Source organism: Bos mutus, chromosome 10 (genome assembly GCF_027580195.1).
Source record: "Bos mutus isolate GX-2022 chromosome 10, NWIPB_WYAK_1.1, whole genome shotgun sequence".
In the NCBI taxonomy this organism is placed as follows: domain Eukaryota; kingdom Metazoa; phylum Chordata; class Mammalia; order Artiodactyla; family Bovidae; genus Bos; species Bos mutus.
Genome location: NC_091626.1, coordinates 33,547,237 through 33,564,521, shown reverse-complemented (window position 1 = coordinate 33,564,521; position 17,285 = coordinate 33,547,237). Strand labels below are relative to the sequence as shown.

The 17,285-nt window shown below is 39.3% G+C and overlaps 1 protein-coding gene across 1 annotated transcript in view; it reads right to left on the bottom strand.

Annotated features, from left to right (window-relative positions):
- The window catches only part of KCNH5 (potassium voltage-gated channel subfamily H member 5), a 384,559-nt gene that overhangs the window by 267,502 nt on the left and 99,772 nt on the right, over window positions 1–17,285 (bottom strand). The window contains exon 7 of the mRNA XM_070378509.1: window positions 16,782–17,208. Coding sequence (XP_070234610.1) covers window positions 16,782–17,208 — 427 coding nt within the window. The remainder of the gene's footprint in view (window positions 1–16,781; window positions 17,209–17,285) is intronic.

Sequence of the window (17,285 nt, the reverse complement as noted above, 5' to 3'; positions counted from 1 at the left end):
CCATGAACAGTATGAAAAGACAAAATGATAGGATACTGAAAGAGGAACTCCCCAGGTCAGTAGGTGCCCAATATGCTACTGGAGATCAGTGGAGAAATAACTCCAGAAAGAATGAAGGGATGGAGCCAAAGCAAAAACAATACCCAGCTGTGGATGTGACTGGTGATAGAAGCAAGGTCCGATGTTGTAAAGAGCAATATTGCATAGGAACCTGGAATGTCAGGTCCATGAATCAAGGCAAATTGGAAGTGGTCAAACAAGAGATGGAAAGAGTGAATGTCAACATTCTAGGAATCAGCGAACTGAAATGGACTGGAATGGGTGAATTTAACTCAGATGACCATTATATCTACTACTGCGGGCAGGAATCCCTCAGAAGAAATGGAGTAGCCATCATGGTCAACAAACGCGTTAGAAATGCAGTACTTGGATGCAGTCTCAAAAACGACAGAATGATCTCTGTTCATTTCCAAGGAAAACCATTCGATATCACAGTAATCCAAGTCTATGCCCCAACCAGTAACACTGAAGAAGCTGAAGTTGAACGGTTCTATGAAGACCTACAAGACCTTTTAGAACCAACACCCAAAAAAAAGATGTCCTTTTCATTATAGGGGACTGGAATGCAAAAGTAGGAAGTCAAGAAATACCTGGAGTAACAGGCAAATTTGGCCTTGGAATATGGAATGAAGCAGGGCAAAGACTAATAGAGTTTGGCCAAGAAAATGCACTGGTCATAACAAACACCCTCTTCCAACAACACAAGAGAAGACTCTATACATGGACATCACCAGATGGTCAACACCAAAATCAGATTGATTATATTCTTTGCAGCCAAAGATGGAGAAGCTCTATACAATCAGCAAAAACAAGACCAGGAGCTGACTGTGGCTCAGACCATGAACTCCTTACTGCCAAATTCAGACTGAAATTGAAGAAAGTAGGGAAAACCACTAGAGCATTCAGGTATGACCTAAATCAAATCCCTTATGATTATACAGTGGAAGTGAGAAATAGATTTAAGGGACTAGATATGATAGAGAGTGCCTGATGAACTATGGAATGAGATTAGTGACATTGTATAGGAGACAGGGATCAAGACCATCCCCATGGAAAAGAAATGCAAAAAAGCAAAATGGCTGTCTGGGGAGGTCTTACAAATAGCTGTGAAAAGAAGAGAAGCGAAAAGCAAAGGAGAAAAGGAAAGATATAAACATCTGAATGCAGAGTTCCAAAGAATAGCAAGAAGAGATAAGAAAGCCTTCCTCAGCGATCAATGCAAAGAAATAGAGGAAAATAACAGAATGGGAAAGACTAGAGATCTCTTCAAGAAAAGTAGAGATACCAAGGGAACATTTCATGCAAAGATGGGCTCGATAAAAGACAGAAATGGTATGGACCTAACAGAAGCAGAAGATATTAAGAAGAGATGGCAAGAATACACAGAAGAACTGTACAAAAAAGATCTTCATGACCCAGATAATCACGATGGTGTGATCACTGACCTAGAGCCAGACATCCTGGAATGTGAAGTCAAGTGGGCCTTAGAAAGCATCACTACAAACAAAGCTAGTGGAGGTGATGAAATTCCAGTTGAACTATTTCACATCCTGAAAGATGATGCTGTGAAGGTGCTACACTCAATATGCCAGCAAATTTGGAAAACTCAGCATTGGCCACAGGACTGGAAAAGGTCAGTTTTCATTCCAATCCCAAAGAAAGGCAATGCCAAAGAATGCTCAAACTACCGCACAATTGCACTCATCTCACAGGCTAGTAAAGTAATGCTCAAAATTCTCCAAGCTAGGCTTCAGCAATACGTGAACTGTGAACTTCCTGATGTTCAAGCTGGTTTTAGAAAAGGCAGAGGAACCAGAGATCAAATGGCCAACATCTGCTGGATCATGGAAAAAGCAAGAGAGTTCCAGAAAAACGTCTATTTCTGCTTTATTGACTATGCCAAATCCTTTGACTGTGTGGATCACAATAAACTGTGGAAAATTCTGAAAGAGATGTGAATACCAGACCACCCGACCTGCCTGTATGCAGGTCAGGAAGCAACAGTTAGAACTGGACATGGAACAACAGACTGGTTCCAAATAGGAAAACGAGTACAAGGCTGTATATTGTCACCCTGCTTATTTAACTTATATGCAGAGTACATCATGAGAAACGCTGGACTGGAAGAAGCACAAGCTGGAATCAAGATTGCCGGGAGAAATATTAATAATCTCAGATATGCAGATGACACCACACTTTTGACAGAAAGTGAAGAGGAACTAAAAAGCCTCTTAATCAAAGTGAAAGTGGAGAGTGAAAAAGTTGGCTTAAAGCTCAACATTCAGAAAACGAAAATCATGGCATCCGGTCCCATCACTTCATGGGAAATAGATGGGGAAACAGTGGAAACAGTGTCAGACTTTATTTTTTAGAGCTCCAAAATCACTGCAGATGGTGATTGCAGCAATGAAATTAAAAGACGCTTACTCCTTGGAAGAAAGTTATGACCAACCTAGATAGCATATTCAAAAGCAGAGACATTACTTTGCCAACAAAGGTTCAGTCTAGTCAAGGCTATGGTTTTTCCTGTGGTCATGTATGGATGTGAGAGTTGGACTGTGAAGAAGGCTGAGCGTTGAGAATTAATGCTTTTGAACTGTGGTATTGGAGAAGACTCTTGAGAGTCCCTTGGACTGCAAGGAGATCCAACCAGTCCATTCTGAAGGAGATCAGCCCTGGGATTTCTTTGGAAGGGATGATGCTGAAGCTGAAACTCCAGTACTTTGGCCACCTCATGTGAAGAGTTGACTCGGAAAAGACTCTGATGCTGGGAGGGATTGGGGGCAGGAGGAGAAGGGGACGACAGAGGATGAGATGGCTGGATGGCATCACTGACTCAATGGACGTGAGTCTGAGTGAACTCCGGGAGTTGGTGATGGACAGGGAGGCCTGGCATGCTGCGATTCATGGGGTCGCAAAGATTCAGACACGACTGAGCGATTGAACTGAACTGAACCTACTATGAAGGTCTTTTGAAGCCTTTCCTAAGGAATTTTACAAACACATAAGCAGCTTAGTATAGGAAAAGTTCCTGATGTCTTAGCTTCGACCCCAAAGTCTCATTGAAAGAGTTAACACTAGATCTGTCTCCTTTGCTAAAGTCTAACCAGAAGCATGAGTTTAAGCTTCCTTCCTTTAAATCATTTTAAACCTGTAAGGTTCCCAATTTAGACTTCCACAGATTAAGACTTCTGGGGGTTGTTAAACATAAATTCAACTTGAAAGAAGATAGGATCTAAAAGGGTAGTTCAAGAGCTAGCTTCAAAGAGTATTTTTTAAATTCTAGCAGTTGAACTCCAAGGGAGGCCTACCTCAGTCATCACAATTTTTGTAAAAATTAACAACAGCAACAACAAATATATAGGTAAGAAGCAGCCACTTGGGAAAACTGAATTAGAAAATGTCCCAAAGAAAAGTCTCTTGGAGCATTCCAAAGCAATACTTAAATCCATGCTTAAAGGTCTTTGACAAACATAGTCAATGTATTAAAAAGTAAACACATTGCTTTCCCAACAACGGTCTGTATAGTCAAGGATATGGTCTATCCAGTAATCATGTATGGTTGTTAGAGCTGGACCATAAAGAAGGCAGAGCACCAAAGAATTGATGCTTTCGAACTGTGATGATGGAAAAGGCTCTTAAGAGACCATCCCCAAGAAAAAGAAAAGCAAAAAGCCAAACAGTTGTCTGAGGAGGCCTTACAAATAGCTGAGAAAAGAAGAGAAGCTAAAGGCAAAGAAGAAAAGGAAAGATATACCCATCTGAATGCAGAGTTCCAAAGAATACCAAGGAGAGATAAGAAAGCCTTCCTCAGTGATCAATGCAAAGAAATAGAGGAAAACAATAGAATGGGAAAGACTAGACATCTCCTCAAGAAAATTAGAGATACAAGGGAATATTCCATGCAAAGATGGGAACGATAAAGGACAGAAACAGTATGGGCCTAACAAAAGAAGAAGAAGATATTAAGAAGATGTGGCAAGAATACACAGGAGAACTATACAAAAAAGAGCTTCATGACCCAGATAACCATGATGGTGTTGATCACTCACGTAGAGCCAGACATTCTGGTGTGTGAAGTCAAGAGGACCTTATGAAGCATCACTATGAACAAAGCTAGTGGAGGTGATGGAATTCCAGTTGAGCTATTTCAAATTCTAAAAGACGATGCTGTAAAAGTGCTGCACTCAATATGCCAGCAAATTTGGAAAACTCAGCAGTGGCCACAGAACTGGAAAAGGGCAGTTTTCATTCCAATCCCAAAGAAAGGCAATGCCAAAGAATGCTCAAACTACCACAAAATTTCACTTATCTCACATGCTAGCAAAGGAATGCTCAAAATTCTCCAAGCCATGCTTCAACAGTATATGAACTGTGAACTTCCAGATGTTCAACCTGGATTAAGATAATGCAGAGGAACCAGAGTTCAAATTGCCAACATCAGTTGAATCATACAAAAAGCAAGAGAGTTCCAGAAAAACATCTACTTTTGCTTTACTGACTACACCAAATCCTTTGACTATGTAGATCACAACAAACTGTGGAAAATTCTTCAAGAGATGGGAATACCAGACCACCCGACCTGCCTCCTGAGAAATCTGTATGCAGGACAAGAAGCAACAGTAAGAACTGGTCATGGAACAACAGACTGGTTGCAAATTGGGAAGGAGTACGTCAAGGCCGTATATTGTCACCATGCTTATTTAACTTATATGCAGAGCAAATTATGCAAAATGCCAGGCTGGATGAAGCACAAGCTGGAATCAAGATTGCTGGGAGAAAGATCAATAAACTCAAATATGCAGATGACACCATCTGCAAAGAGGAACTAAAGAACCTCTTGATAAAAGTGAAAGAGGAAAGTGAAAAAGCTGGCTTAAAATGCAGCATTCAAAAACCTAAGATCATGGCATCCAGTCCCATTCAGTTGAGTTCAGTCGGTCAGTCGCATCCGACTCTTTGCGACCCCATGAACCACAGCACACCAGGCCTCCCTGTCCATCACCAACTCCTGGAGTTAACTCAAACTCATGTCCATCAAGTCGGTGATGCCATCCAGCCATCTCATCCTCTGTCATCCCCTTTTCCTCCTGCCCTCAATCCCTCCCAGCATCAGAATCTTTTCCAATGAGTCAACTCTTCCCATGAGGTGGCTAAAGTATTGGAGATTCAGCTTTAGCATCAGTCCTTCCAAAGAACACCCAGGGTTGATCTCCTTCAGAATGGACTGGTTGGATCTCCTTGCAGTCAAAGGGACTCTCAAGAGTCTTCTCCAACACCACAGTTCAAAAGCATCAATTCTTTGGCGCTCAGCTTTCTTCACAGTCCAACTCTCACATCCATACATGACCACTGGAAAAACTATAGCCATGACTAGACGGACCTTTGTTGGCAAAGTAATGTCTCTGCTTTTCAACATGCTATCTAGGTTGGTCATAACTTTTCTTCCAAGGAATAAGTGTCTTTTAATTTCATGGCTGCAGTCACCATCTACAGTGATTTTGGAGCCCCAAAAAATAAAGTCTGACACTGTTTCCACTATTTCCCCATCTATTTCCCATGAAGTGATGGGACCAGACACTATGATCTTTGTTTTCTGAATGTTGAGCTTTAAGCCAACTTTTCACTCTCCTCTTTCACTTTCATCAAGAGGCTTTTTAGTTCCTCTTCACTTTCTGCCATAATGGTGGTATCATCTGCATATCTGAGGTTATTGATATTTCTTCCAGCAATCTTGATTCCAGTCCAATTCCAGTCCCATTACTTCATGGCAAATAGATGGGGAAACAATGGAAACAGTAACAGACTTTATTTCTTGGACTCCAAAATCACTGCAGATGGTGACCAGCCATGAACTTAAAAGACGCTTGCTCCTTGGAAAAAAAGCTATGATAAACCTAGACAGAGTATTAAAAGCAGATACATTACTTTCCCAACAAAAGTCCATCTAGTCAAAGATATGGTTTTTCCAGTAGTCATGTATGGATGTGAGAGTTGGACCATAATGAAAGCTGAACACCAAAGAACTGATGCTTTTGAACTGTGGTGTAGAAGAAGACCTTTGAGAGTCCCTTGGACTTCAAGGAGATCAAAGCAATCAATCGTAAAGGAAATCAGTCTTGAATATTCATTAGAAGGACCATTGCTGAAGCTGAAGCTCCAATACTTTGGCCACTTGATACGAAGAACTGACTCTGGAAAAGACCCTGATGCTGGGAAAAATTGAAGGCAGGAGGAGAAGGGGACACCAGAGGATGAGGTAGTTGGACGGCATCACCGACTCAATGGACATGAGTTTGAGCATGCTCCGGGTGTTGGTGATGGACAGGGAAGACCGGCATGCTGCAGGCCATGGGGTCACAAAGAGTTGGATACCACTGAGCAACTGAACTGAACTAAACTGGATAGCAATAAGATCAAACCAGTCAGTCTCAAATGAAATCAGTCTTGAATACTCATTGGAAGCACTGATGCTGAAGCTGAAGCTCCAAAGCGTTGGCCACCTGATGTGAAGATCAACTCATTGGAAAAGACCCTGATGCTCGGAAAGATTGAAGGCAGAAGGAGAAGAGGGCAACAGAGGATGAGATGGTTGGATGGCATCACTGATGCAATGGACATGAATTTGGGCAAACTCCAGGAGATAGTGAAGGACAGGGAAGCCTGGCATGCTGCAGTCCATGGTGTGGCAAAGATTCAGACATGACTTGGTGACTGAACAACAACAAAGGTCTTTGTGGATGACTTTTATCTTAGCATGTTCTAAATATAGTCATCTATAGATTTGTTAGTCTTTCAACACATAGGGGAAAAAATCTAACTATTTTATCTCCATCAAAATTTAAATCATATGTACATTGATCCTTGATACTACATATGTAAGGATCATTAAGTCCTCAATGTTTTTCTATAGCAGAGCACCACTTTCCCTTTAAAGCAACAACCTGCCCCAGGCAATATATACAATCATGGAAATCAAAACTAAATTTATTTAAAGGTCCCAAAGCATCTTGTAGTCATCAGTAAATAAAATTCTCCCCTGACTGGGAAAGGGGAGAACAGCTCCAGAGGGAGGGCATATGACTGATTCGAGTTGTTGTATGGCAGAAACCAACACAACATTGTAAAACAAATATCCTCCAATTAAAAATAAAATAAAATTCTCCCCTGACTAAAATATCTGTTCTTAGAAAGCAGACTCTCATTAAAAACTTCTCTCAAAATCATTTTTTTGTTTTCTACTTTGTAACATGAAAAGAAATCCCATGCATATATAATAACCAAATAATCTAGTAGAAATGTATTTTCTTGAACTTGAAAGTGGAATCCAAAGCCACACTTCTAAATTTTATCACTTCTAACCTAGTGGACATTCCTAACAAATGACCTGCAAATCCCTCACACAGCATGTCCAAAAATGAACTGCCCTCTTGTCCCAGTATTACCTGCCCCTTCATTCCCACCTTAGAAAGAGCTTTGTCATTCACTCATCGGAATTAGCCAGAAATCTACAAGTCCTTTTGAACTCTTCTTTCTACTTTCTCACTCATTCATTCATTCACCAAAACAATTTAAATGTTTCAGGAACTTTACATCAGTTCAGTTCAGTTCAGTCGCTCAGTCATGTCTGACTCCTTGCGACACGTGGACTGCAGCATGCCAGGAATTTTACATACAAGCCCTTATTTAGCATTTCAAATGACTCTGTATGTAGGGCCTATTATCTCCATTGTATAGATGACAGTTTAGATAATTAATGCAAATTCTTAATAAGAGATAAAAAATGAACCTAGATTTGTCTGATTCCAAAGTCCAAGGTCTTTTTATAAACCAAACTGTGTATGCTAGACCATGGGCAACCATGGTCCATGTGCCAATGGGCCATCTATATCTGTTTGAAGTTTTATTAGAACGTCTCAGGCTCCTTTGTTTGTGTGCTTTCTATGGCTGCTTTAGCACTACAACAGCAGAGATGAGTAGTTGCAAAAGAGACATTACAGCCTGTGAAGCCTAAGACAATTATCCGGCCCTTTATAAAAAAGATTTGCCAGTTCTAAGCTGTATCATCCATCATATCTCTACCAACTCAGTTTATATCTTCCTGGATTACTCCAAAGCACCCTAACTGGTTTCTTTGCCCACAGCCTCCATCTCCTTCAATCTATCTTCCACACTGAAGAATAAAATCCTTATTTATCTCATAACCATCAGCAAAAATGACAAAATCCTTCTTAACCTATACAAGGCCTTCGGCATCTTGGTACCTTTCTTCCTCGCCTTCCTCCTACTTTCCATTCAAGCTAAAGTGAAATACGCAGAGAACAGCAGATAGGTCAACTCAGTTCATTCCTGTGTTTTTTCACATAAGTTCCCTTTCCCTGGAAAGTACCTTAGTCTTGCCTCATTTACCTACTTACTTTTGCACCCTGAGCTCAAAAGTCAATTCCTCCTAGAAACTTTCCTGGATTCCTCAAGCTGAACTAGGTGAACTTTTTTATTAATTTTTTTTTCAACATATGTTCAATGAGCACATCTACCAACTAGGGCTTCCCTATTGACTCAGATAGTAAAGAATCTGACTGCAACACAGGAGACCTGGATGCAATACTTGGGATGGAATATCCTCTGGAGAAAGGAATTGCTATCCACCCCAGTACTCTTGCCTGGAGAATTCCAAGGACAGAGGAGCCTGGTCAGCTATGGTCCATAGTGTTCCAAAGAGTCAGACACAACTGAGCAACTAATACTTTCACTTTCATCAACTAGGCACAATACTTTGTACTAAACACATGACAAACAGGACAATTTTCAAACAGTTTTCAAATACTGGACTGTACATCTGAAACTACTAAACCATAAAAAAGGTGCCCATAACCCTGAACTTTGGGCTCCACAAAATATGTTTCTTCATGGGATATTAAGCTCATTAAAGAAAAGGGAAGAAAAAAGTCTTTTTACAAGCAAGGGTAAAGCAGATACAAAGAACTGACCCAGTTTCCAAAATAAACATTAAGCTTAAAGCTCTCTCCATCTGGCTAAACTAAAACCAGAAATGAAAATCAGCATGTCGACACTCTGTTTTAACTATACCACAATAGTAAAGAAAAAATTTAACGTATAACTTATTATTATATCTGTGTCATCTAATGTCTCATGTTAAGATTTGTAGACAAATTTTTTAATTTTTTGGAGAAGTATAACAACTCTTAACCCTTTTAAAAGGTTAACAACTTTTAACCCTGCCTAGATATCTATTCAGACCAAATATCCCTCAGAGTCCCCATTGGGCATTCTCCCTGGGTCCATTCCTTTACCCTGAGGCAAACGTCTTTCAGTCTTCCAAGCTGCCTACCTTCTATAGGATAAAACGCTGTTATTTCCAAAAGCTTAATTTCTTTTCTCCATAGTATTCCTTGGCAGTCTTCCCTCTCAACTCTTTACTGAATATATTCTGTACAAGACATACCTTACTCTCTGTAAAACCAAGTATGCACTGCATATGAAAAGTCCTAAACTTTTAAGTGACACCTCTTCTTTTTCCATCTTAACCTCAGCTCCAATAACCAGTCCAATTCTAAGAACAGGGTCATAACTATACTAACCCAACCTCAGATATATCGAACGTCAGTACAGAAAGAGACCTTAAAAGTTATTTATTTCAATTTCTGCATTTTTCACTTAAAAATTAAAATCCAAAGAGATCCAAAGCCCTCCAAGGTCACACAGACCTTTGCTCCAGCTTATTCTATTAATACATTTTTACAATCTCTGAGTCTCACTATCTTGCATTTATTTCTGTTTCCTATGGAGCGGGGTAAGTGCAACACCACACTCTCAGATTGGCTTTTATCTAAACTCCACTGAGGGTGCTAAATGAGCCCATGTATCAGAGAATATGTGTGGCATCTGTCTCCTCTGCGTGATGTTGAGTGACCAGTGTGTAACTAAGTGCTCCCTTGTCACTCTTAAATAACTACCCTCATGGAGATCTGAATTTCCTGTCATACATATCCCACTGGCAGATGGTCCTGCTATTCTTCTAAATGTGTTAAACCATTTGCCTGATGCATTATAAACCATACCAGTCAATTATAGAAAATTCTTAGACTGTTGGAGCTATCATCAATTACAGACCATTTAAAAATTACAGCAGCATTGTTATGACTGGGTTTCCTCTCTTCCAATTAAACCCAGGCAATTTTCACATTTGTAGTTTTTGTTTTGCTTTGTTTTACTTTTAAAGACTTACTTAGCATGGCACCCTACCAGGACATATTCTGATCATTATAGACTCCATGAGTCAGGCTGCTTCAATTGGCAACTAAGCAGGCAACAATGGAAAAAGTGAAAACTGTTTTTAAATAAAATAAATACTCAAGTATTTATAGACCTTTGAAATAGGCTGTTAACATGTTTACTAACATGTATAATATTTTATAATATATTAAAACAAAGCAAACGAAAACAAAATTTTGGGTGAACATAATTTATGGCAAAAAGTTATCTAAAACATTCTTATTTTATGTTTCTTTTTTTATAAAGTTGTAATGAAAAACACAAGTGTATAGATTTTTACAATGGTTGGAATAAGCTAAAATGCAATTTATGCAATTATTTAGAAATGAAGCAAGAGTTAAGCAATTGTTTTCTTGATACATCTGTCGGGGGGAGTGTGTAATTTCCTCCGTTCTGTCTCGCCACAGCAAAAATTTGAAGCGACAGACAGAACAGCTCTGTGTTACAGCTCAGTTTTATTCGGCAAGCAAAGGAAAACACATCCTTGAGGCATGTGGGCGGGCTGACCCAACAGACGCAAAGAGAAGAGAAGCCCCGGCTCAATTTAGGCTCCTCTTTTTATGCTTTTCTCCTCCCCCTGAGCCTGCCCTATGTAAATTGGGTTGCCAGGAGGGCTGTTTGTTTTACCTGAGGTCCTCACTCTGGTCCTCGGACCTTCCTTTGTTCTATTTTCACGGACTTTTCCCTTCTTTCTTTTAGCCACCACCATTTTGGACTCCTTTTTTCTATTCTAACTACCTAACACATCTTTAAAAGAGGATTCATAAAAATATTAAGGCAAAAAGGATAATTATATCAGAAAATTTTATAACTCATATTCCTTTGTTTTATAGCAATCAAAACAAGTCATCAACATATGAAGGTGTTTTCTGAATAGAAAAGCAAAATTAGTCTGCTAATCTTCAGAAAAAAGAAAGTTATTAGGGGCTCAATAATAAGATTATATGAATGAAATGGAATAGAAAGCATTTTAGGAAGGCATCATTAAGTATTTACTGAGCAAATTGGCAGAAATTACCCACATCTTGATCTAAAAAAGAAAAGGTATGCTATTCTTCACAACTACTGCAGAACTAAACTTTGAAAATGCTCTTTTTCACAAAAGCCCTTTAGTGGTGATTAGTGAATATTAGCAGAGTAGTTAGGTTCATTCATGATTAGACAGAGGAATGAGGAGGAGCTGACTGTCCTGGGGTAGTAATGGCTGCTACCAGAACCAAGGGGTGCACTCAAGGCATAAAGCATAGAAAAAATAAATAAATCTGAGAAAAAGAACACATGGTAATAGACCTATGTAAGAAACAACCCTTCCAGATATGGAATCTGAGCAGGATTCAAATGTAAGAACTCTAAATTTAAGTCTAAGAAATCCCTAGGTAGCAGAAAAGAGAAATACTGGGACACTGTTGACACAGAGGTATCAAGAGGAAACAGAAGGTACCTGGGGTTGAAGGGAGGCCATGGTCATAAACTATGGTATCAACAAGGAGAATCTTGAGACTGTGGTCCAGGACAGAGTTCACATAATTCAGTATCAGGGAGAAAGAACCGAGGAGTCTAAGAGGACAGGCCATTAAAGAAAGAAGGTTCAGAAAGGCTCTAGGAACTGGAATTGCTGCCATTTAAATTTTTAAAGTTTGCTGGAAGGCACAGAAGTTTCAGGTGGCTCTCTCCAGAAAAAAAGAATCTATCATTTACAAGCAGTGATTACTTTCTCAACAGAAAATAGGCAGTTGGTATCTCCATCAAGCTTCTGAAAAACATCTTTCTCAGTTATTGAGTTATAAGGTTACAAGTGGTGCTTCTCAAACAGCCAACACAGATTGACTGGAATCCTAGTGCAACTGAAAGCACAAACCTGTTTTTTGTCTCCTTCTTCCCTTCCTCCCCTTGTCCATCACACACACACACACACACACACACACACACACACACACGCACAATCTCTGGATAAGTCTGAGGCTGATAACACTTCTTAGGTTCTAAGAACACTTACTAGATTTGTTTTCCTCTGTTTTCCTTCGTGTTGTCACAGGAAAATAATTATATTGGGAAAAAATTATACTAAGAACACAAACAGCTGCAACAGCCACATTTGGCTGATATTTTGTACACGTGTGTCCAATAAGATTTGGAACTGTGGAAAGTTACTGTAACACTTCATGGCACTTAACAGTTTCAATCATCTTCTTGGGTTGTTTCAAAGGAAGCATTCCATGAAATTACCAAGGACCCAAGGACTAAGAAGGAAATTAAAAGGCATCTCCTTGAAACACTCTGGCTACAGAAGATGGATTTTTTCAGAGGCATAAAAAGAAAACCAAACTCAAAAGATATCAGAAATTGGTTTATTCAGCTTTGAAAGGAGATATAGCAGAAACTCAAGAAGGAAAAGGATCCACTTTTTGCCCAGATTGTCTTGAAATCAAGACAGGAACTTAAGAGGAGACAGGAGAAAGAAATGTTGACATAGCAATATAATTGGCTATACATGAATTAGGGAAGAAGGAGGCCAACAATGAACTAAATGAAGTTTTGAAAACTCAACTGAATTTATGTGAAAATGTCTAGAGCTGATAGTTTCAGAAGGTAGTTGGTAAAAAACAAAAACTAAGGTGGGAGAAACTGTTGTTGGTGATTCTACTGCCTCGCCTCTCAGAACTTATTATCAGGCCACATGAGAAACTTAAGGCCGGGACAACCCATAGACAGAAGAGCCTGGCAGGCTACAGTCCACGAGGTCCCAAAAGAGTCGGACAGGACTTAACTAAACGACAACAGCAACAATCCAGCTGAAGTAGCTGCTGCACTACCACAGGCAGACAATACAGCTGAGATCGCCAGGCTTTCACAAAGGAATCATGGCTAAAATTCAAAGTGTGCATTCTTCTGGCAGGTGCGTTCATCAGAGATCCAAATGGGGTGGATTCAAGGACTGGCGATTTTCATGATGATCATCAGGGACATCTTCAACTTCATTCATCATACAACAAATTTTGGTTGGGCTCAGCATTAAGAACTGTTTACAAGTTGAGTATATAGAGACCAAAAAAGAAAAAGCAGACAAAGGCCATACTGTCATGGAGCTTACATTCTGAAGAAAAGGAAAACAGAGTAAACACGGTTTCAGGCCTTGTAGATGCAATAAAGAAAAGATTAAAGGGAAGAGAATAAGTGTGATTGGCATTGCAGTGGGTAGCACTGAGAAGAATTTCTGGAGAGGTGGTTTGATTGGAGACCTGCCTGAATTGGGGCATAAGTTAGGGGAGGGGTTTATAAGCAGTGAGGGAAGCAATACAAGGAGCCTGAGACAGTACCATTTTCTGATGTGTACAGCAATATGGTTGGCATGGATTGAGTAGAATAAGCAAGAGTGGGAATGGTAAAAAGTGAGGTGAGTGAGGCAGGTGAGGGCCAGACCATTAAAGCTTTGATTGAAGGGGTGGGAAGATCAGGATTTTATTTCACATGCAATGTAAAACACTGGAAGATTCTGAACACAGAAACAATATGTTCTTACTTTCTGAGTAGAGATTATGGGTCAAGGGTAAAAATAGAAGCAACATATAGGAGATTATTAGTTGATCTTGGATGGTAAGCTACAGAAGCAGAGAGAAATAATCAAATATACTTTGATGGTAAAGTCAACAAGACGTGTTATGAATAGATGTAATACATAAGAAAAACAGGAATCTAAGATAATTCTCAGGTTTAGGGTCTGAGAAACAAAGTGAATAATGGTGTCCTTCAGCTCTACATAGATTTTATTTTTCTGTTATTGTCTTGTTGAAAAATTAAACTATGCTAATATGTCCACTCTGAAAAATAGTTTGACAAGTTCTTTTATAAAAATAGGACACTATTTGTCCAAGAGATTTCTTTTCTGGATATTTATCCCAGAGAACTGAAAAGTTATGTCCAAACAAAAAACTATACACAAACAAGGTATGCTATTCTCCACAATTGCTTCAGAACTAAACTTTGAAAATGTTCTTTTTCACAAAAGCCCTTTAGCAATGAATTTAGTGAATTTATTTATTATAATAACCAAAAACTGGAAATTACCAAAATGTCCTTCAATGGATGAATGATTAAGCAGCAGTATACCCAAACCATGAAATACTGTTCAGGAATAAGAAGGAACAAACTGTTAATACACTCAACCACTTAGATTTCAAGAGACTTATGCTGAGTGGAAAAGACCAATTTCAGAAAACCACATTTTGCATGATTCCACTTATGTAACATTTTCAAAATCACAAAATTATATAGATAAAGAACAGATCAGTAGTTGCCAGGGTTAGGGAGGCTTGGAGGAAGGGGTGGGTGTGACATGAAGGAGATCTTTGCAGAATAATTCTGTGTTTTGATTTCAGTAGTGGTTACAGGAATCCACAAATGTGATAATCCAACACAGAGCTATCCACACACCGTATCACAGCCAATGTTGATGTTGTACTAGAGCCCTATAAGATATAACTATTGTAGGAAGCTAAGGGAAGAGCACACAGGTCCTCATTATCCTATCTTTTTTTTTTTTTTTTTTTTTGGAGTTAAATTTCTGTACAATGTTGTGCTTGTTTCTGTTATACAACAAGAACCAGCTATATGTATACACCCATCCCCTCCCTCTTGAGCCTCCTTCCCACCTCCCTACCCCTACATCCCATTCCTCCAGGTTATCACTACCCCTACATCCCATTCCTCCAGGTTATCACAGAGCACCAAACTGAGCTCCCTGGTCTATACAGCAGGTTCCCACTATGTACCTATTTAACACACAGTAACGTATAAATGTCATTCCTCCTCTCCCAATTCGTCTTATCCTCCCCTTCCACTAGACTATCTTTGCAAATTTCAGTGAGTCTATAATTACTTCAAAATGATTTTTTTTTTACTTGAACATACTCAAGTATAAGGCAAAATGCATTATATAAATATTAAAAAGTAGTATAATAATAAATACTACATCTGACAAAATGTTTTCTTCTGAATTTATAAAGCACCTCTTCTGCCAATACATCTTATCACTTTCAGTATGTAGGCAGCAGTTTAATTAAGAGATCATCAAGATCTCGTTGTGAGAACATTTTCCTCCTAAAAGCCTGTGGAGCAAACATCACTTGGAATTGACACTCTACCTCTAGCGCTTTTAAGCAGCAAAGAGAATCTGTGTGTTCTTGTTTCTGTACCCAATTAAAAGAGTATGGAAAACTAAACACTGTTAATATCAGTGTCCAGTAACTTGCAGACATTCTGAACTCTGCAAATTACCTTGTTTAGACCCAATATACTGACATTTCACAAGTCAACTGACATTCCTAGACTCTAACATTTTTCCCATTAATGTCAAAATATAAAATTGTATAACATGGAATCTCAAAAAGGATGGCTTAGACCAAAAACAATTAACATGACCCAGAGGCTACATAGTAACACTAATTATAACTTCAGTCCTGAGGTTACTCCAGGTCTCAGAACTAGGCTTGGATAAATCATCCAAGTCAGTGTGACACATGGTGTATATGGTGGTGAAGTCTCCCTCAAAATCTCCTTTTTCAACAGCTTCTTTTGTATATATTTCCTTAGCGTTCTGATCTCCTGTATTGTCCAATCTCAGTCTGATGGTGGTGATAGAATACCTGGTCCTTCACTCCTGTAGAGAAGCATCCTACTTCCAAGAACATTGTCAAGTCATTTGGTACTCAGGTCTGCATGCCTCATCCTAGACACGTTCATCATTGCTGGATGCTCTGACAATTACTAATCCTTTCATTCTCTCAACCTGGCATATATTCCACCTGCTGCTGCTAAGTCGCGTTAGTTGTGCCCGACTCTGTGCGACCCCATAGACGGCAGCCCACCAGGCTCCCCCGTCCCTGGGATTCTCCAGGCAAGAACACTGGAGTGGGTTGCCATTTCCTTCTCCTAGAATTCTGTAATGGAGACTAGATTTATAAACACTTTTACTAGCCTAAATTGTAAAAACCTACACAAGACTATTAACTAAAACATTTTATAAACAGGCTATCTCACATCACATCCTGTCTACTTTTCAGAATTTAATGCATTGTCAACAAAACCTATGGAATATGCCAGACACTGTCTTTCTTGATGTTGCTCTTTCTTTGGAAATAGCTCTGCTGGGAACAATGCTATAAACAGAATTAAATCAAATAAATATCATTCTGATTTTTTTATCACTTCATTCATACTGTTTTTCATGTGCTAATACATTCTAAAGAGTAAAATATATCAATTTGCATTTCTATTTTCTAAGGATGAATAAAAATTAAAGCAAGGTAAATGAAATGGATTGAACATTCTTCTGAAGACAAAATAGTTTCATTTTACTCCTATCCAAGATTGGAGCTGAAGAGCTGCCAACAATAATACTTTTTTAAAAAAACAGAAAAGATACTTACAGCCAACCATCATCATGGCCACTGAAAACATCTTCTCCACGTCTGTGGTAGGAGCTATGTTTCCAAATCCTATGGTTGTAAGGCTTGTCATGGTAAAGTAGAGAGAGGACACATACAGGGAATCCTTGCTGGGTCCTCCTTCCCATATCCCTGCACTGGTATTGTATCGATACGGAGTCCCAATGCTCAAGGCCAGCTGGTAGAGCCAACTGTCTATTTGGATGGTGTTCGTGACTTCATCGATGACCTCGTAGTCCCCAATGCTGTACCATATGCAGGCCAGCCAGTGAGCAACTAGTCCAAACACACAAACCAGGAGCACAAGGACAGCTGCTCCATACTCCAGGTAATGGTCCAATTTCCTGGCAACACGGCCCAGTCTCAAGAGACGCACCACTTTTAAAGAACTGAAGAGACTGCTGATTCCCTGAAAAAAAGAAAAGAAATGATACAACACTTTCAGAAAAGCAAAGGCTGGTGACAGCAAAACAATGGCTCACCTTA